This window comes from Conger conger, chromosome 16, assembly GCF_963514075.1.
Source record: "Conger conger chromosome 16, fConCon1.1, whole genome shotgun sequence".
NCBI classification, from domain to species: Eukaryota; Metazoa; Chordata; class Actinopteri; order Anguilliformes; family Congridae; genus Conger; species Conger conger.
The window spans coordinates 19985971-20007405 of NC_083775.1; the positions used below are offsets into that span (position 1 = coordinate 19985971).

The 21435-nt window shown below is 46.5% G+C and overlaps 2 protein-coding genes and 2 non-coding genes across 4 annotated transcripts; 3 read left to right on the top strand and 1 right to left on the bottom strand.

The window, feature by feature from the left end:
- Window positions 1–459: 459 nt before the first annotated feature.
- Window positions 460–2994, bottom strand: LOC133115185 (coiled-coil-helix-coiled-coil-helix domain-containing protein 5). Its single transcript, XM_061224965.1, has 4 exons — window positions 2881–2994; window positions 2135–2275; window positions 1362–1513; window positions 460–1009 (listed from the first exon to the last, which is right to left on the bottom strand). Coding segments are annotated over exons 1-4 (321 nt in total). The 5' UTR covers window positions 2883–2994; the 3' UTR covers window positions 460–983.
- Window positions 2995–3086: 92 nt separating this feature from the next.
- atp13a1 (ATPase 13A1) lies at window positions 3087–20885 on the top strand. Its single transcript, XM_061224915.1, is given in 26 exon segments — window positions 3087–4047; window positions 6055–6144; window positions 6252–6515; window positions 7630–7785; window positions 8076–8145; window positions 8291–8397; window positions 9599–9728; window positions 9947–10002; window positions 10217–10343; window positions 10510–10647; window positions 11054–11174; window positions 11988–12145; window positions 12336–12511; window positions 14520–14630; window positions 14972–15097; window positions 15601–15709; window positions 15892–16085; window positions 16593–16689; window positions 18114–18203; window positions 18206–18300; window positions 18425–18539; window positions 18645–18841; window positions 19121–19263; window positions 19406–19517; window positions 19707–19850; window positions 20299–20885. Coding segments are annotated over 26 exon segments (3588 nt in total). The 5' UTR covers window positions 3087–3696; the 3' UTR covers window positions 20410–20885.
- Window positions 17420–17630, top strand: LOC133115618 (small Cajal body-specific RNA 13). Its single transcript, XR_009705791.1, has one exon. It is a non-coding gene; the product is annotated as a small Cajal body-specific RNA 13 (non-coding RNA).
- Window positions 19941–20152, top strand: LOC133115617 (small Cajal body-specific RNA 13). Its single transcript, XR_009705790.1, has one exon. It is a non-coding gene; the product is annotated as a small Cajal body-specific RNA 13 (non-coding RNA).
- Window positions 20886–21435: the final 550 nt, after the last annotated feature.

Here is a 21435-nt window from a genome sequence, read left to right on the forward strand (position 1 = left end):
ATACCAATAATAATAATATTGAAACATATAGGAAAACAATATTCTCACATTATTGTATTATTATTTTAATGCCTTACCAAGGGTGCCAATAATTCTGGACCTGACTGTACATACATAGTTTCTTGTTCCTGTTTTTAATAAGTGATCCAAAAACTCTGGAATGTTCTGCATTCTACTGAAAGGACACTGAACCCCCCCCCCCCCCTCCCCTCTGTGGCCAGAGCTCATAACTCAACACCCTCCTTCATCTCTCCCTCCTTTCCCAGCAGAGTAATGAGTGAAGACACAGGGGGAGAGCGCACGCATTCCTGTGGTTAATATTATACCGGGTCAACTCCCTGGGAAGGATGGACAAAGAGTGTGTGTGTGTGTGTGTGTGCGTGTGTGTGTGTGTGTGTGTGTGTGCGCGTGTGTGTGTGTGTAATGACATCAAAGAAAAGAAAAACAGATAAAATGGTACATTGTTTGAAGTTTTTGTATTTTTCTTGATGAAGGGGTTCATCAAGCATGTACAGATGCACAATTCTTTCAGTCAGATTTTATGTATTCTGAAGGAATATTACATTGGTGAGAGAAGACATTTATCCTCAGCTTGAGAAAGCAGGGGAGAGGTAGAGAAAGGGAGGTCAAGCAGGCAGAACCTTGTAAACTCCACTTTAATGAAAACAACTCCCATGATATTTCACAGTAAAGACGGTGGGTGGAGAGAGGCACTCTTTCCGTTGTACTGACATCTAAACATAATCCAACATCAACCACATAAATATCTGCTGCAACACAAAAAACACTGTGTGTCTGTGTGCATTTGTGCACATGCGTGTGTTTGTCCGTAATATGTACATGAGAGAGAACTTCTCCTGTGTTATTGTTCAACCTGTGTCCTTGGGTATCAACTTATCTGAAATCCTGCACTTTACAGCATTGCATTTAAAATAAGGTGAGGCCAGAGGGGTTTAACAGAATGAGAAGGGTTCCCCCGAGTCCTACGTGGGTTGAGGAACAGCTCCCCCTGTGGAAAGGAGAGGAAGTTCAATCTGTGTTACAAGCACAAGCAGTCAGACCACATTCATTTGTATTCATCATTTCAGAAAGATTACACGAGTTATTGCTACAGTAATTGTTAGATACTTTAATGTATTTTATTTTCAGTATACACAAGTGTGTGAGCTATCCTTTGAACAGCAGTGTCAATAAAGCAGATTCCCATAAGGTCCTCCAGCCACAAGCGCATTCAGACACGTCCCTCCTTGCTGTAAACTGGCAGGACGTGGCCGTCTAAACCGCACCCTTAGCTGGGCTGAGACCAGTGCTCAGGCGGCCAGCTCTTGCTGTGAAACCCGGCTCTGCATTGGCGGACCCACCGACGCCTGCGAGGTCCACAGTCTCGGCGCAGGCCAGGAAACGGCGGACTTGGGTCGAGCAGGAGCCCACTGCTGCCTGGTGCTCCCTCAGGCACCGCTCAAACTCCGTAAACTCCCCAGCACACCCCGACCGAATCTTCTGGATCACTGGGCTTCACCACGGCCAGTGGGGTGGGGCATAGTCATTAATCACAGAACCGAGGAGAGAAGCAGAGGGGAGTGGGGGGGGGAGAGTCTTTGTCAGACACAGAAAAACACAGCTGCCACTCAAAGACCCAGAATGAAAGAGAGACTGTAAAAACAAATTCACAGTGCCATTTCCAGTGCATTGCATGATGGGATACGAAAAAGGTAACGGAGCAGTGGAACCTCTTGAGACGGAAGCAGGAAACAGGCCTCAGTGCCATAAGAACAGGTGCCAAAACACACATCCAGCAGGTACTTGACTTCTGGCATGACAGAACCTTGCCCAGGGAATAGACAAGTTTCCATGGCACCTCTTCCAGCTGTCACTCACACCCCCACTATCTTCTTTACAGTCTAAAATCCCCCAAAACAAAAATGCTTCTAGGATATGGCCACCACACTGTTCCTTTCACACTACACTGATTGGGGGAAATCTCCTTGTTCATCCCCACAATACAGGCAGTAAGGTTGCTGAACATGGAGCATGAACAGGCTAAACCATAGCTACTGGTTTTAAGGATAGAGCAGGTATTTCACTGGAGGTTGGTGAGGAGTGGGAGGGGTAACAGACACCAACACGCACTCACTGTGAAGAGGTGCATTGTGCCACCTTCATCTTCAGCTCCTGACACTGCTGTTGCCATGACGATGGGTTAGAGGCCACACAAGTACCATACTCCTCCATCTCCTTGTGGCAAAACCGGGCTGTAATATCCATGGCAGCCTGCCTGAAAGGTGAAAGTGACTTTTCAGCGATGTTGTGACAAAGCAGCACAGTGGAGCAAATGTGGAACAGAGGGTAAAGCAGTAGTGTAGAGCAGACCTCAGAGCAGCAGTGACAAGTGAGAACCGGTGGTCAGGTGGACTGACTACCGACTGATTCATTATGAATAATAGTGTACAAAGGGATGTTGAGCATACATTGGTCACAACATTGAGAGGGTCCAACATTGTATCACGAGTCCACTTAACACTAATGTGTTTTACCTTCTCCAGATGTGTCATTTACTGCACGCATGCAGTCAACTCTAAACTTGTTCAACTTGACAAGCAGGCGACATGAAAACCCACTCCCGCTGCATCACATTCAGATTCTATGTCTACACTGAGGTCTACACTGAAACAAATAGCAGAAACCGGGCTTCTAGTTCACTAAATAGCAGATATGTGAACTAACCTAGCTGTTGAACAAGCTGCTAGTTTGTTAGCAATTTTTAAGTCAACGTCAACAAGTATTTTCTAATGATACGGAGCACGCTGGCAAGCACGTTGACAATTTCCATGTTAGATAAGGACATAACAGACGCGGAAGCGAAACATGGATCATACTTACATGGTTGAAGGCAACAGAACTACAACTGGGAAAAGAATGCTACCATCAAGGTTACACACGCGTGGTAACAGCACTCACGCCATCTACTCACGAACATGAGTGGACTCCTCCCTGGTTCCATTGGATTGGCCATCAATATGTAACTCGTCACAGTATTCTGCAATTCCATTGGTCTATCCCCAAAGCCAGTCTTGGCAGTACACTTCCTGGTCGCAGAAAAACGTATGCTACGGTAGTCAAAGGTATCATCACTTGATCGTTAACTGTCTGTTGTTTATTTTATTTACCGGTGTTTTATCTCCCTTCATCATGCGTTATTGGTACTTTTGCTATCATTACGTGATAGCAAATAGGCATGTAATATAGCTAGCTACCTAATATATTAGCGAATGGTAGCTTGCTAACATCTGCCCTTGAGTAAAAGCTCCATGTGTGTCTACAGTTAAATAGCTAGCTACACGTTAATGAATGAATGAAAATGCATTGTGGATTTACAGTAGCGAACGTCGTAGTTCTGAAATTTTTTAAATATAGTTTACATATTTTGTCTGTTCGGTTGTCATGGTAACAATTTAGCGGCTCTTTTTCGACCGGAAGTCCCCTGGCCTGTTATCTTACGTCAGCAAAAGGAAATGGATACGGTACGTTGACGTTTTAGCTTAATGCTGCGTGCTTGCGTACGCGGAAGCTGCTGTGTCTGAGAGATTTCTCTGGACGCCGGATTGCAAGATTGTGTGAAAGGGTCTCTTCACCCATACCGCTTGCCAGGGGGAGGCGGAGAGAAGGGTGGACCGAGTGAGAAAGGGACAAACTAAGATGAACGAGGTAAAAAAACAGGACAACATGGCTGCGGACGGGATTCTGGGGTCGCAGGAGCTGCCAATGGCCCCAGCTGTGAACCACAGCCAGGACAACGGTGCCGGCGACGAGCTCGTCAGCTCAGTGTCGCTCTACCGGCGGAGGCCCAAACTGCTGCACGGCACAGTCCTTCCGTTCCTGCTGCTGCTGTACCCGGGGTGGTTGTATGTGTGGCTTGGAGTATATGGAGCTACAGATTATCCGGAGGCCGGTCTGCTCGCTCTCGCCGCCATCGGGATCGCGCACGTGCTGACCGCACTGTCCGGCTATTGGTCAGTGCATGCGCACTGTTGGCTCACCTGTACTAAGGTATGGCTGAAATATTGCACTTTTGGGAGTTGTCTGGCGGACTTCTGTGTGCGCCAGATCATATTTAGTTTCTGTAGGTGTGTTTTAGTTTCGTCACTACATGGATCTTGCGCAAATGTCGTTAACACCGTATTATCGTAATTTTAAGTGTTAAGTGTAATAGTAGGAGCTGTATATTTGTTGCACAGCCTCAAATATAGTGTCATACAGAGCATACGGTCCAGTAAAACAAATAAAATAAGTTCTGAAGGAAGGACTAAATAAACTGAAAGGTTAATTTAAGTATCCATATTCAAACAACAAAATTTGTACACCAAATTCAATGTGAATCGTCACTGTAATACAAATGCTGCATTCAGCTTCACGGAAGATTTTACGCAGGCGAATAGATTCAGCGTCTGCTTCCGCTGTAACTGTATGGTGGAGAGCTCAAACCAGGCTGGCGAGTTTTAGATGAGTTAGATGAGTTTAGATGAGTTAGATGATCATTCTGATAGCACATAGTATGGGGAACAACACCAGGGTTTGGATCAGTAGCTGCCTGGAGTTAGGCAAAGGAGAGCTGAAGATGTGTGGATTAGGAGAACAGGAAATTAATCTGTGTGGAGTGCACATATGAATGCGCGCGCGTGTGTGCGCAAAAGTCATTAACGCCGTATTATCGTAATTTTAAGTGTTAAGTGTAATAGTAGTAGCTGTATATTTGTTGCACAGCCTCAAATATAGTGTCATACAGAGCATACGGTCCAGTAGAACAAATAAAATAAGTTCTGAAGGAAGGACTAAATACATGTGCAGTTCAGTGCAGCACCAAAACCAGAAAAGCTGCAGTTAAAAAGGCTAAAACTTAATTCTTGTCAATGAAACAATATTGAAGCAGGCTTTAAAGTGTTTTCTAAGAAATGGAGGTTAGACTGAAAGGTTAATTTAAGTATTCATATTCAAACAACAAAATTTGTACACCAAATTCAATGTGAATCGTCACTAATACAAATGCTGCATTCAGCTTCACGGAAGATTTTACGCAGGTGAATAGATTCAGCGTCTGCTTCCGCTGTAACTGTATGGTGGAGAGCTCAAACCAGGATGGCGAGTTTTAGATGAGTTTAGATGAGTTAGATGAGTTTAGATGAGTTAGATGATGATTCTGATAGCACATAGTATGGGGAACAACACCAGGGTTTGGATCAGTAGCTGCCTGGAGTTAGGCAAAGGAGAGCTGAAGATGTGTGGATTAGGAGAACAGGAAATTAATCTGTGTGGAGTGCACATATGAATGCGCGCGTGTGTGCGCAAAAGTCATTAACGCCGTATTATCGTAATTTTAAGTGTTAAGTGTAATAGTAGTAGCTGTATATTTGTTGCACAGCCTCAAATATAGTATCATACAGAGCATACGGTCCAGTAAAACAAATAAAATAAGTTCTGAAGGAAGGACTAAATACATTTGCAGTTCAGTGCAGCACCAAAACCAGAAAAGCTGCAGTTAAAAAGGCTAAAACTTAATTCTTGTCAATGAAACAATATTGAAGCAGGCTTTAAAGTGTTTTCTAAGAAATGGAGGTTAGACTGAAAGGTTAATTTAAGTATTCATATTCAAACAACAAAATTTGTACACCAAATTCAATGTGAATCGTCACTAATACAAATGCAGCATTCAGCTTCACGGAAGATTTTACGCAGGTGAATAGATTCAGCGTCTGCTTCCGCTGTAACTGTATGGTGGAGAGCTCAAACCAGGATGGCGAGTTTTAGATGAGTTTAGATGAGTTTAGATGAGTTTAGATTAGTTAGATGAGTTAGATGATTTTAGATTAGTTAGATGAGTTTAGATGAGTTAGATGATCATTCTGATAGCACATAGTAGGGGGAACAACACAAGGGTTTGGATCAGTAGCTGCCTGGAGTTAGGCAAAGGAGAGCTGAAGATGTGTGGATTAGGAGAACAGGAAATTAATCTGTGTGGAGTGCACATATGTATGCGCGTGTGTGTGTGTGTCTCTACAGGAGCCGGATCCAGACAAGGCCACATTGGCAAAGGTGATCCCCACTCCCAACAATGGCTCTGCTGAGCTGGTGCCTCTACAGAGAGACAAGGTAAGCACATCACCAGTCCCAACACCCCACAGTGCTTTTCATCTGCACACCACTGCAGTAACATCCCAAATGCCTCCCTCTCCCATATTCTCTCTCTCTCTCCCCAGAATGAGGATGGCACCATCGTCCTGTCATTTGAGTTCCAGAAGATCTGTTATGTTTTTGATGCCAGTGAGAGGAAGTGCTTTCTGCCGGTGGCCTTCCCAGTCTGCCAGCCAATGGGCTTCTTCCAGACCTGGCGGGGTTACCAGGAGGAGACGGAGCTGCGGGCCGCAGAGAAGCGCTACGGCACCAACCGTGCCGAGATGGTGGTCCCCGACTTCCTGGAGCTTTTTAAGGAGAGGGCCACTGCCCCCTTCTTCGTCTTCCAGGTGTGTATGTGTGTGCATAAAGTTGCCTGTATGCCTGGTGCAATCTCCCACAATGGTGAAACATTAGCTACTGTAAATGGGGCATAGTCCTACAGGTAGCGAAAGCTAGACTCACGTTTGGTCAAACTAGCTCTTGGCAAACTTCTTGGGTTACTTTTCTGTAGACCTTGCCATAGTACTGATTTTTTCAACCAACTATTCGGTAACGTTAACTGTTAGCTGTCATTAATGGCAGATAATCTTTCTCAGCAATAGAAGGCCAAACAATGGCTTCAATATTTCCACAGTTTTACCTATTTACTATTTATCTTATACGTTATATATGATTGCATCAAGACTCTTCTTCTTTTTTTTGGTACATATTCACACAGTGCCGACTGTGGCTATTTTGCAAAGATGTTTTGCAAACATTCATTAATGTTGCCAAAAATCTATGAAAAAAATTCCTTAATTTGATCGCTAGTTTGGATTAATGTGTTCACGGGTGTTTGGATGAGTATTGAATGATATTGTGTTTTGTGCAGGTTTGTTGTGTGGGCATTTGTTGTTTGAATGGGCATTGAATGATATTGTGTTTTTGCTGGTGTTTTGCATGGGTCTGTGGTGTTTGGATGAGTACTGAACGATATTGTGTTTTTGCAGGTGTTTTGCGTGGGTGTAAGGTGTTTGGATGAGTACTGAACGATATTGTGTTTTTGCAGGTGTTTTGCGTGGGTCTGTGGTGTTTGGATGAGTACTGAACGATATTGTGTTTTTGCAGGTGTTTTGCGTGGGTCTGTGGTGTTTGGATGAGTACTGAACGATATTGTGTTTTTGCAGGTGTTTTGCGTGGGTCTGTGGTGTTTGGATGAGTACTGAACGATATTGTGTTTTTGCAGGTGTTTTGCGTGGGTCTGTGGTGTTTGGATGAGTACTGAACGATATTGTGTTTTTGCAGGTGTTTTGCGTGGGTCTGTGGTGTTTGGATGAGTACTGAACGATATTGTGTTTTTGCAGGTGTTTTGCGTGGGTCTGTGGTGTTTGGATGAGTACTGAACGATATTGTGTTTTTGCAGGTGTTTTGCGTGGGTCTGTGGTGTTTGGATGAGTACTGAACGATATTGTGTTTTTGCAGGTGTTTTGCGTGGGTCTGTGGTGTTTGGATGAGTACTGGTACTACAGTGTGTTCACACTCTTCATGCTGGTGGCGTTTGAAGCGTCACTGGTGCAGCAGCAGATGAGGAACATGTCTGAAATCCGCAGAATGGGGAACAAGCCGTACATGATCCAGGTACCGCAAAGAGCTCTGTGCCAGCTGAAGGCACAATCACCACAGCCACCATCTCAACATTATGCATTCTTTTCTTCTTTGAGTGTAAGGTTTTAAGCCAAGCAGTTGTTTCGCTTGATTGTACACTTGACGCAAATATTTACAATTGATATTAAGGAAAGGATTTGTCATATAAATATTCTTTGTGGAAATACAAAGTCTAGGAAAATTTTTATGTAAATGTTGTTTATAAATCCACATTTAATCTATTTAATAAGTATGGAGATGTGACAGGCTGTTTTTGCAAATAGGTGTACAGGAACAGGAAGTGGAGGCCAGTATCCAGCGATGAACTGGTACCCGGGGACATTGTATCTGTAGGTAAGGTTCCTACCTGGCCCATGGCATGCCGGTAATAGCACTGGAACGCTGGGTAAACTGTGTCTACATGTGTATGCCCAGCTACTGCAGCTCTCTGCTTCTTCCTGCTTCTGGTCACATGTGCACTGATTTTTGTCCTCCCCAGGGCGCTCTCCCCAGGAGAACTTGGTTCCATGCGATGTGCTGCTGCTCAGGGGCCGTTGCATCGTGGATGAGGCGATGCTGACTGGAGAGTCTGTGCCACAGATGAAGGTCAGACCGTCAAGAGGATGCACAACACTCAACGCAGACCACACACTCCAGAACACACACACTCAACACAGATCACACACTCCAGAACACACACACTCAACACAGACCACACACTCCAGAACACACACACTCAACACAGACCACACACACCAGAACACACACACTCAACACAGACCACACACTCCAGAACACACACACTCAACACAGACCACACACTCCAGAACACACACACTCAACACAGACCACACACTCCAGAACACACACACGCAGGAAACACAACTCACTCAACACAGACCACACACTCCAGAACACACACACTCAACACAGACCACACACTCCAGAACACACACACTGTACACAACTCACACAATACAGAACACTCACTGTACACAACTCACAATACAGAACACACACACTACACAACTCCCATACCACAGAGTACACACTCTCAACATACACTCAACACAAACAACACACTCCAGAACACACACACACACACGCGCAACACAACTCACACAATACGGAACACACACGCAACACAACTAACGCACTACAGAATACACACTGCCAACACACACTCTACACAACTCACACACACGCAACACAACTAACGTACTACAGAATACACACTGCCAACACACACTCTACGCAACTCATACACACGCAACACAACTAACGTACTACAGAATACACACTGTCAACACACACTCTACACAACTCACACACTCCAGAGCATACACACACAACCTATGCACTACAGAGCACTCAATACGACTCGCACACTACACAACACTCCACACAACAGATTCAATACTCACTACACAATATAACCTAAACAACAGCCTTTTACACTGTACAGCTCTGCTGCTCTGCACATCGTAGTGCCAGCCCTGAAGAAAGTTTCTGTTTTAAATTGAAATAAATCTCAGATGGAGACTGGCTTATTATGCCAGTGGGCCAAGCGCTTGACATGTTGATACGTTGATTTGTCCCTTTCAGAAACTAAAGCGATTCATTTTTGCAGTTATATGCAAATGTATTGCTTCTCAGATATCAGGAATGCATGGTAATTTATCAAGATCATTGATGCTGCTGTTTAAATATCACTGTTCATCAGAGCATCAGAATTATAGGTGTAAACTGCTGCTGTGATCGGTCTGCCAGCATCTCTCTGACCCTGTCTGTCTGTCTGTCTGTCCAGGAGCCTGTGGAAGATCTGGACCCGGAGAGAGTCTTGGACCTGCAGACGGACTCCCGCCTTCACATCATCTCAGGAGGGACCAAGGTGGTCCAGCACAGCCCCCCTCTCCGGGCCAGCGCTGGCCTAAAACGTCAGTATCTTACACCGCCCTGTCTGTGTCATGTGCAGCACTGTCTGTATCTTAAAATGGGCAGCACCGTTTTAATTGGTGCTCTCTTGGCAGGGACAGCCAGATCAGTGCAGCCAAAGTATATACAATATGAAATATGACACGTATATGCCATTTATGTAAAACGCAAACAGATAAATGTAAAAATAATGTGTTTGAAACTCTCTCCTTCGCTGCAGCTGTTGATAATGGCTGCGTGGCTTATGTCCTGAGGACTGGATTCTACACATCTCAGGTAAGGAACTTTTCTTCTCTCTCACTGACTCTCAATCACTCTCGCTGTCTCTCTTTCTCTCACTCTCTCATTCTCTCACTCTCTCACTCACTCACTCTCACTCTCTCACTCACTCACTCCACTCACTCACTCACTCTCACACTCTCTCACTCCACTCACTCACTCTCGCACTCTCACTCTCTCTCTCACTCTCTCACTCACTCTCTCCCTCCAGGGGAAGCTGCTGAGAACCATTCTGTTCGGAGTGAAAAGAGTGACGGCCAACAACCTGGAGACCTTCATATTCATCCTCTTCCTCCTGGTGTTCGCCATTGCTGCGGCCGTCTACGTCTGGGTTGAGGGTGAGTGGGGGAGGGGTTGGAGGTGGCCCCAGCGCTCCCAGATCAAACCCAACCTTGCGACAGTGTTGCTAATGATATAACGGTTAATATCTGCCATCCTCCCACTCTCTCTCTCTCCACTACATTCTCTGCCTCTCTCGCCCTTCACCCTCTTTCTCTCTCTCAGGAACGAGGGATTTGAGCAGGAATCGGTATAAGCTCTTTCTGGAGTGCACACTCATCCTCACCTCCGTAGTTCCACCGGAGTTGCCCATCGAGCTCTCCCTGGCCGTGAACACCTCCCTCATCGCCCTGGCCAAACTCTGTGAGTGTGGGGTCTAAAGGTTGCGTATAAAGATTCTAGATTGCCAGCAAATCTAAGATGCCATGACTTGACTATTATTGCGATCGCCCCAAACCCTGCTGGCACCAAGCCACCATTTTAAAGACATCTTTCTTTGTCTCTTTGAGGTGACCATTTGCTGTCTACACATCAGGGTAATGGTGAAAATGAAATGACTTGCTGTCTCTTGCAGTTAGCTAGGTCACTCGCTCTCCCCCATGGGCAATAGCTCCTGTATTTTACTATTGCAAAACATGTAGCAAGGTACAAATGCAAAATCTTTTCTGCCTGTTTTCTCTGTAGAGATCAGTGTGTGCTTCAGTGACCACTTTATATTGTGTGGTTTCCTGATCAAATCTCTCTCTCGTCTCTCCCTCTCCCTCCATAGATGTTTTCTGTACAGAGCCGTTCCGGATCCCTTTTGCAGGGAAGGTGGAGGTCTGCTGCTTCGATAAGACCGGCACTCTCACCAGTGACAGCCTGGTGGTGCGGGGCGTGGCCGGACTGAGGTACGCATCAACCCGCACTCTTATTGGTTGTTTTCAACCAACATGGCCGCTGACTGGTGGAGCAAATGACACAGTCTATGACTGGTGGTATTTTTCAATTATACCGTTTTTTTATTTATTTATCACCAATACAGTCTGCCATTGGTAGTTTATGATTGACAAATTTGATTGGTGGTCATGGCATCTTGTTTTGGTGAGAAATGAACAAGGAAAAATACCTCAATTTAGGAAGTGAAAATATTTGTCTCGTCCTCATAATGAAATAGAGAGGAAGGTAACGTAAATGTCACCATGATCTTAGTTTTGTTTTGGTGCTTTATGTTGGAGGTCTGAAAATTAATGGTTCTGGTTTTGGGTTTGATTATACTACCCTCCGGTGGAGAAAAGTGGGTATAGCATGATTCAGCACATTACAGGACACCTATGGGACAGCTGTTTGTGCATATCATGTGTGTGTCTGAAATGTGTGCTTGTGTGTTTGTGTCTGAAATGTCTGTCTGTGTGTGTGTGTGTGTTTGTATCTGAAATATGTGTGTCTGAAATGTGTGTGTGTGTGTTTGTGTCTGAAATGTGTGTTTGTGTCTGAAATGTGTGTGTCTGTGTGTCTGAAATGTGTATGTGTGTTTGTGTCTGAAATGTGTGTGTATGTGTGTCTGAAATGTGTGTGTTTGTGTCTGAAATGTGTGTGTGTGTTTGTGTCTGAAATGTGTATGTGTGTTTGTGTCTGAAATGTGTGCGTGTGTTTGTGTCTGAAATGTCTATGTGTTTATCTGAAATGTGTGTCTGTGTGTGTGTATCTCTGGGGACCTGCAGGGAGGGAAAGGAGGTGACTCCAGTCTCGGATATTCCGGTGGAGACACACCGGGTTGTGGCTACCTGCCATTCGCTGGTTACTCTTGATGACGGACAACTGGTGGGTGACCCACTGGAGAAGGCCATGCTAACTGCTGCTGACTGGACCCTCACTAAAGGTAAACTACATTTCTCACATTTGTCAACCAAACTTTAAAAAAAAAAAAAGGTCATATTTTCAGAGGAAAAAAAAAGATTTTATATATTTATCAATACAAGACTAAAACACTACCCACACTGTTTATGGATGGGTGTTTGTCTGTGTGCTTTAGAAGGTGTTCACTGATGATGTCATGATCTTTGCTGCAGATGAGAAGGTGTTCCCTCGCGGTATAAAGACTCCAGGCCTGAAGATCCACCAGCGGTTCCATTTTGCTAGCGCGCTGAAGAGGATGTCTGTACTGGCGTCATACGAGAGGCTGGGTTCCACTGAGCTCTGCTACATCTCCACTGTGAAGGGCGCACCAGAGACACTCAGGGGCATGGTAACCACACACAACCCACACACTTTTACTACTGTCCCTCACATACACATAACCCCCACACTTCATTACTCCTGTTCCTGTCCTACACATAACCCACACACTTTTTTACTCCTGTCCCTGTCCTACACATAACCCACACACTTCATTACTACCGCCCACATCCTACGCACGGTTACGACCTCCGTTAGCTTTTGTCTGCTGGATGTACGACTATATTTGTTGCACGTCCGGGTTGCCCTAGATTTGCAGCTCCCGCTTCCGGTTCTTCTCTTTGAAAAGGCCGCTGTTTGTTCGACTCGGACTTACTCGTCGTGCGACCCTGTTCGCCCACCCCGATTTTGCTTTAAATTACCCCTCTGCTCGCCGTATAGTGAGTCGGGTTATTTAGAGTGTTCCAGTATGATTGCATCCACGCATTTTGGGACACTTTTGCTTTATTATTTTTCCTTTTATTGTTTTTGAAAGCAATCATGGCGGTTGGCGACACGCCCGTTTCGAGGCATGTAAACCTTTTAAGACTAGCAAGTATTTCTTTATTTTAAGATTTGGATAGGCCATTATGACCGGAGTTACTCTTCGGCCTGCAGTGTTCATTTCCACTCTCCAGTCCCTTTTAGTGTGACCTTGTTGAGGAATTAAACCAAAACGAAGATAACTACTTTGCTATACGAAGAGATTGTGGCGCGACAGATCTTAACCGAGGAAGATGAGCTAACAGGTGTTGCATTTGAGGTGGGATACTGCGAAAGCTGAGATTGTAATGTCTCCCGGCATAGATCCCGGCGATTCACACATCTTCTGTAGGTCCCTTGCTCATTCTCTGTTTAAAAGAACCGGCGCTAAGCAGGCAGGCGTATCAGAATCCAACCTATCGACCTTCAGGCTGACCGTCAGGCCAAGTTGAAGGAGTTGCAATTGCGAGCTAATGAATGGAGGCCCCACTCCCGAAAAAGGTTCGCTGACTGTCTCCACTCTAGTAGCCGTTTGTTCACCGCGTGCCGCGTGCTTCTGCGACGCAAGGTAGTTGGGAAAGCTCAGGAAGGGCGTTCCACTTTATCCTTGGAAGGGAGTATGGATTACGAGGTAGTGAAAACTGTTTTGCGTGCTTACGAGCTTGTCCTGAAGCTTACAGACATAAGTTTCGTAAGCATGCAAACTTTTGATCTTACTCGTGAAGTCTCTCGAGCCACTGAAAGAAATGAGCAAATTGAAGAGTTGAGGAACTATCGTTAATAATATTGTTATGCATGCAGACCGAACTGACTTAACTGAGTCTCGGGAGTGTTTTTATTGACACGAAGTCGGGCACATTATTGCTGTGCGGTACTTCGGGGTAAAAACCAGCCGAAATCACAAGCGCTATTCGAAGTGTTGGTCTGACTAGTACCTTGAATTTGGAAACTCGTGCAGTCCTTTCTCCCTTTTGTTAACTCCGCATTCGATCCGTTTACCTCTGTTGGAACAGTCGTAGTTTCTGACAAACTCGTTCGGCGCGAAAACCTATTCGCATCCTGTGGGATACAGGACCTGCCCAATCATGCATTTTGAGAGCGATCACCGTTTTCAGCATTCGAGTCGTGGTTCTGATATGTTGGTGCAAGAAATTGGACGTGGTGTTCATGCTCCCTTGTACAATGTGTATTTCAAATCTGATTTGGTTTCTGGACATGTGAGGTTGGAGTCTGTTCTCGGTTACCAGTTAAAGGAATGTGTTTGCTCTGCACGTGGCATGACGCATGCACAAACTCGCAAATGTTCTTGCCTGGTGGTCTTGTGGCTGAATGTATTCTGATGCCTTCGATTTCTGTTGGTAAAGATACTGCCGTTTTGGATACTGACCCTAGACCAGGTCGTAACAGCGCACACTTCTTACTACTGTTACCGTCCTACACCACACACACACACACACACACACACACACCATTATTACCGTTATGCCTAACTTGCACACTTTAATATTACTGTTATAGTCCTACACATAACCCATGCATTCTGTGTGTGCTTACAGTTCTCAGAGTGTCCTGATACGTATGATGAAGTGCACAAGGAGATGTCTCGCGAGGGGGCCAGGGTGCTGGCGCTGGGCTACAAGGAAATGGGACACCTCACCCACCAACAGGTACTCAACTCCTCACTCACCAACAGGTTACTCTGCACATAGCTCTATATAATAGTCATATAAATTATACACCAGGGATCATCAAATCAGGGTCCTTGTGATCCTAGAACTTCTGGTTTTCCACCCTTCCTTTACGTAGGAGTGTGATACTCTGGCCAATCAGTAGCACTAATTGTTGAGCTAATTACCTGGGAGAAAAGTAAGCCAGGTCCAGATTTGATGATAGCTGTTATACACCATGCAGTTCTCTCCCTACTTCTGGTACCTTGCTCAGCTCATCTACAGTCTGTGGCATTATTGCTGGTTTGTATGGAACGTGTGTGGTTGCTGTTGGGTTGCAGGTGCGGGAGGTGAACCGTGACACTCTGGAATGCGGTCTGCAGTTTGTCGGGTTCATGGTCGTCTCCTGTCCTCTGAAGACGGACAGCAAGGCAGTCATCAGGGAGATACAGGAGGCTTCGCATCACGTGAGTACCGCAAGCTACACGATTGCTACATGTACGCTAACTCTTGCTACATGGTACACGTGTTCACGCTGGGCATACTCAGTGAGCAATTTATTAGGTAGACCTGTACACCGGCCTGCAAATATTTAATCGACCAATCACGTGGCAGCAACTAGATGCTTAAAAACAAATGTTCAGACCAAATGTTAGAATGGGGAAGAAATCCAAGCAAATGATCCAAGTGACTTTGATTGTAGAATCACTGTTGGTGTCAGACAGGGTGGTTTGAGTATCTCTGAAACTGCTGATCTCCTGTCATTTTTCACTCACAAAAAATGTTTAAATAAAATAAAAAATAGGTCACTGAGTCTACACACGCAACTACATGGGTGTATAAATGTACATTCGCCCTGCTATCTATACTGGTCTGGCGCAAAATGATATAAACAACACTTTTGACCCAGTACTGAGCGCGTTCTTCTCTATCTCCCCTTTCTCTCCCTCTCCCTCTCTCTCGTACTCAGGTGGTGATGATAACAGGAGATAATCCCCTCACTGCATGTCATGTGGCCAGAGAACTGCACTTCATCCAGAAGGAGCATACCCTCATACTACAGCCTGGACACACGCAGGGTGTGTGTGTTTCCACTAGTGTGGGCTTTCTATGTTCTGTATTACAGTACATTACAGTTGTAGTGTTATACAAAGTGCTGTGTCAGTGTGCAGTGTGAGGCATTGGCGTGTGCAGTATTGTCAGTATGTCACTGTGTGAGGTAGCATGTCAGCGTGTCACAGCTAGCGGTGTCGTGTTCCAGGCGAGTGGCTGTGGGAGTCGATAGACGGCAGCGTTCGGGTTCCCCTGCCCCCGCCATGCGTTTCCAGCCTGGTCGCTCAGTACGACCTGTGTGTGACGGGGGAGGGGCTGGCCAGACTGACCTCCGACCCCCAGCTCCTCCATGCCCTGCTGCCCCACGTGCGGGTCTTCGCCAGAGTCAGCCCCAAACAGAAGGTCAGCGTAACACTGCGATAATGAGGCCTCCCTGACTCCGTTGTTTTGACACTGTTGGCAGCCAAGTTGTGAAAATATGCAGTCTTGTATACGATTATGGTTAAGGTTTACTTCATCTCCCTCGGGACAAAATTTGTCTTGGATCAGAGAGCTGTTGCAGCATGCAAAACAAGCGATCTCACCTGTCACATTCACAGTTCATACATTATTAACAAAATATACATATGGTATGTTGTATAGAACAGTGGTTCCCAAACTTTTTCAGCCTGAGTGTCAGTCTCTGGGACCGGTCAGCCCCATCATGCATTTTGGTTATGATTAACTACTTGCTGGGGACCTGCGGCCATGTTGCTTGGGTAGTTTGGGAACCGTGGACTGTATATAGAACGCTGTTCCTTACCGTATCCTATGGAGACGTGTTGACCATTACACTGTAGATTGTGTAGTGCTCATTACAGGCTTGTGAAGCGGCCAGGCAGTATGTGGTGACCGTGTGTTGTGTTGCAGGAGTTCGTGATCACCAGTCTCAAGGGCCTGGGTTTTGTGACTTTGATGTGTGGCGACGGGACCAATGACGTCGGAGCGCTCAAACACGCCCACATTGGTGAGCTCATCTGATTTAACCTCATCTGTGACCTCATCAGCACCTCTTCAGCCTTTCCTAAACCTGTCCTTTAGCCCTGCTGTAGCATCGGTCTGTACCGCTGTCTCCGGGAGCATCGGTCTGTACTTTAGCGCTGTTAGCCTTCATCTACGATCTGTATGAAATCCATTGGCTCTGTCCACGTTCCGTGAGATTACGTTACTGCCATTTGGCAGAAGCTCTTATCCAGAGCGACTTCTTCTAATGAGGAGACGAGTGCATCAATCAGGGTAAAGAGCCAGAGTTTCCCTAGAGGTAGGAGGTATTACTCAAAAACCACAAATGTGAAGACCTCGCATGTCTTGATTGGATGATCCTGTTTATCTATGTATTATGTAGCATCTTCGTATTTTCATTTGTCGAAAACTTTAAATCCAAAAAGTTCTAAAGAACTTTGGTAACGCATGGCGTCATTTCTGTTAATAAGCACAATTTAAAGATGGCCCTAATGCACGGTACTTTTTTGCTTTGCTGTTGCACGATTTTGCTCTGTAGGTTATTGTTAAACGCAACAAAAGTTGAATTCAGATGTGTAGTTAATCCACTCTGTCCTGGTGTAGAATAGATGATGCTCAACATTGTTACCTATCTTGAGTTTACATAAGTGTGACTAACCCACCATCGAGTGGAAGTCTGGCCGGTGAGATTTTATTCTCCGGTGAATTAATCAATCGTGGTGTCACTTGATGCGCTTGCAGTCCTGCGATGTTGCTTCAGCGATGGAGTTTGTTTGGGGCGGATCAGGACTGCGTAAAGTAGATGAAGGAATCTAAGGCGTGGCTACTTGAGTTCCTGTAGTTACACGTGCGATGTTCTTTCCACAATAACCTTCACAGCCTGTTTCCACGGCGGTGGCGAACTGTTGTGTACGTCACCTATCGAAAAACAGGCATACTAAAGATCTGAGCAGGAAGATTAACCATACTCTTCATCAGTACCTCTTCAGCCACAGGTTCAGTTGAAATCCATTGGTCCTGTCAGCATTACACTACTGCCGTTTGGCAGAAGCTCTTATCCAGAGCGACTTCTTACGGGAAGATGAGTGCATGAATCAGGGCTAAGAACCTCCCTAGAGGTGGGAGGTGTTACACCCGGAAACCACAAATGTGAATTTGGCATGTTCTGATTGGATGATCCTGGCATCTGTATGTTAAGTCGGTGTGAGTGTATGTAAGCTGTGAAAAGGAAGACTAATCCCCACTCTCTCTCTCTCTCTCTCTCTCTCTCTCTCTCTCTCTCTCTCTCTCTCTCTCTCTCTCTCTCTCTCTCTCTCTCTCTCTCTCTCTCTCTCTCTCTCTCTCTCTCTCTCTCTCTCTCTCTCTCTCTCTCTCTCTCTCTCTCTCTCTCTCTCTCTCTCTCTCTCTCTCTCTCTCTCCCCCTCCCAGGCGTGGCTCTCCTGGCCAACGCTCCCGAGCGCATGCCAGAGAGGAAGAGGAGGGTGCGGGACAGGGAGGCGGTCGCTGCGGACAGCAGGCCCCTCCCCCTGTGTCGGGGTCAGGGGTCAAGCTGAGCTCTCGGGCTGCCAGACAGAGGGTGATGGCCCAGCGGGAGGAGCAGCTGGCTGTTCAGAAGGTGGGTTGGGCAGCGATGTCAGGTGACTGAATATTCAGGAGGTTGGGCAGGGCAGAGAGGCCAGGTGATTGAATGTGGGGCTGTGTTAAAGAGCTGTAGGACTGGTAACTGCATTTTGTTGTAGGAGCGGATCAGTCAGGTGTTGCGGGAGCTGGAGGAAGATCAGATCCAGGTGGTGAAGCTGGGCGACGCTTCAATTGCCGCCCCCTTCACCTCTAAACTGTCCTCCATACAGTGCAGTGAGTAACACACCACAGACACACACACACACACACACACACACACACACACACACACACACACGTTCTGTCACACGGGCGCTAACCTCGGTCCTCCCCCCGCAGTCTGCCACGTGATTAAACAGGGCCGCTGCACGCTGGTAACCACCCTGCAGATGTTTAAAATCCTGGCCCTCAACGCCCTGGTGCTGGCCTACAGCCAGTCTGTACTCTACCTGGAGGGCGTCAAGTTCAGCGACTTCCAGGCCACACTACAGGGCCTGCTGCTCGCCGGCTGTTTCCTGTTCATATCCAGGTCAAAGGTAAGGGCGGGGGTCTTCCCAGAATGCTTTTCGGCTGTCAAATACCAGGTGGTTATTGCTGTTAAATGTTGTCCTTGTTCTGTAAAATTCCTGTGCCGCTGTGTATTTAAGTTACCAGTGAAATGGTAATGATCCGCTGGAAACCTTGAGAAGCATATTGACAATGAACATTTGTGAGACTTGCAGTTCCAGTTGCATAAAGACTGGTTCAGGGTTGGGGTCTGGTGAATGCTTGGTTCAGCTGTTTGTTTTACACTTTTCCTCCCCATTTCCTCCCAGCCTCTAAAGACGCTGTCTCGAGAGCGCCCCCTACCCAACATCTTCAACCTCTACACTGTGCTGACTGTGCTGTTGCAGTTCGCTGTTCACTTCTGCAGCCTGGTTTACCTGTACAAGGGAGCACAGTCCAGGAGCCCCCCCAGGTATGCAGAAACGCACTCAAACATCTAGCATAGTCACTCACACACACACACACACATAATTTATTCTCATACATGCATACATTGTTTCAGTCAGTGAGTCCAATGTTGAGTGAAGAATGCTCCTGCTCTATTACCTCTCCAGGTCAGAGCAGTTTGTGGATCTTTACAAGGAGTTTGAGCCCAGCCTGATAAACAGCACTGTGTACATCATGTCTATGGCCATGCAGATGGCCACCTTCGCCATCAACTACAAGGTACTGACAACCGCTTCATTGTCACACGACTTACTAACGCCGGTCACATTGTTAGACGGGGCGCTAATGGTTGTTGCAGGACTTCACGAGGTAATGACACGTATTCCATTCCAGGACACGGTGCCGATTCCTGTTTATCTCAAATTCAATGGCTTTATTCCCGCCTCCCCCATTCTGCTTCTCTCCTAGGGTCACCCCTTCATGGAGTCTCTGAATGAGAACAGGCCGTTGCTCTGGAGCATAGCCCTGTCGGCTCTGGCCATCGTGGGGCTGCTTTCAGGTTCCTCGCCCGAGTTCAACGAGCAGTTTGCGCTCGTGGACATCCCGACAGAGGTGGGCCTCTCCCTGGCGTTCATTCATAAAAGCCTGACTAACCCACAATTGCGCGGAAGACGCAAATCGATCGCGGTGTCACTTGATACGCTTGCGGTCCTGTGATGTTGCTTCAGCGATTGAAGTTTGTTTGGGGCGGATCAGGACTGCGTAAAGTAAATGAAGGAAGCTAAGGCGTGGCTACTTGAGTTCCTGTAGTTACACGTGCGATGTTCTTTCCACAATAACCTTCACGGCCTGTTTCCGTGGTGGTGGCGAACTGTTGTGTACGTCACCTATCGAAAAACAGGCGTACTAAAGATCTGAGCAGGAAGATGCTGCTTTTTGTAGCGAGATTGCCCAAACTGGAATATGACCATCAGTAGCTCTTCAGCGTTCATTAATTGCCGTGCTTTTGAAGGGTTGCCTCGGAAACCCTAATGGTCCTCCCTCCCTCTGTCTCCCTCAGTTCAAGCTGGTCATCGCCCAGGTCCTGGTGGTGGACTTTGTTGCCGCCCTGCTGGTGGATCGGGTACTGCAGTTCCTGCTTGGAAAAGGAACCCTGAGGCTGCCTTCCTGAGTCGTCATGCCAACTGCTGCCCTGGGCAACTGCTGCCCTTTGCGATGAGACTGTGGAGAGAGGGATTTGGTGTGGGGGTGGGACAGGGTGGCGGAACATGGGACACAGAGGGGAAAGAAGACTTATCTGACAGCAGTACTGCGCACACTTCAGTGTTCACATCTCCCCAGTTACCTTCGTCATCCCCCCCTTCTTCCTCTCCACTCTTCCACGTGTCCGCCTCCTTTCTTTTCCTTCCATCCCTTCTGCCCTTGCTCTCTTCCTCTCCAACAGCAAGCCAAGAAGACCGCAGTATTGTGGGGAGTGTGCCTGCGCATACGAGTGTGTGTTGGTGTGTGTGCGTGCGTGCGGGGGAAACGCGAGCTGCGCGCGAGAGGGCCGTAATTCAGGAGACAGATAAGTGTTTCTTTCGTTTCCTTCTCTTCATTTTGTAAAAATACGGAACTCTGATGGACATAAAAAAAGACCAAAAACAACTCTGCCAGATCCTGTCTCGTGTCAATGTGTATGTGTGTTACACGCTGTATATACATTTATGCGCGTTGAGACATATCGGAGCCAAAGCTCACTCCACTAGTGAGTAAACGCACTTTCTGCCGGATCTAGCTCTACCTTCAGAAGGTGCAGGGATCACTGCACTCAGCCAGCGGAAGACGGAATGATACGTGTGCGTGTTCGGCGGTTCTAGTTCTAACCATCTAACTTTTACGAAAACCACGTCTCATTTTTCAAAAAAAGATTCCCCCCCCCCCCCCCGTACGTGTATTTCAAATACACGATACCTTGTGTAAATAAGACTGCTTCGGAGTTGCTGGAAGATGCATTTCTTCACTTGAAGGAGGTAGGCTACTGACTCCTATAGGCTTCAAGTCTTTATGCTAAGCTAACACATTATGCTAACATGGAAATCAAGCCAGTGAATGCACAATAATGAAAATAAAATCAAACATTTAAGTCTGGGTAAGTTGGAAAAAAGGTAGATTTCCCAAAATGACGGTGTATTCCTAAGGTGACAGCCTGCACTTT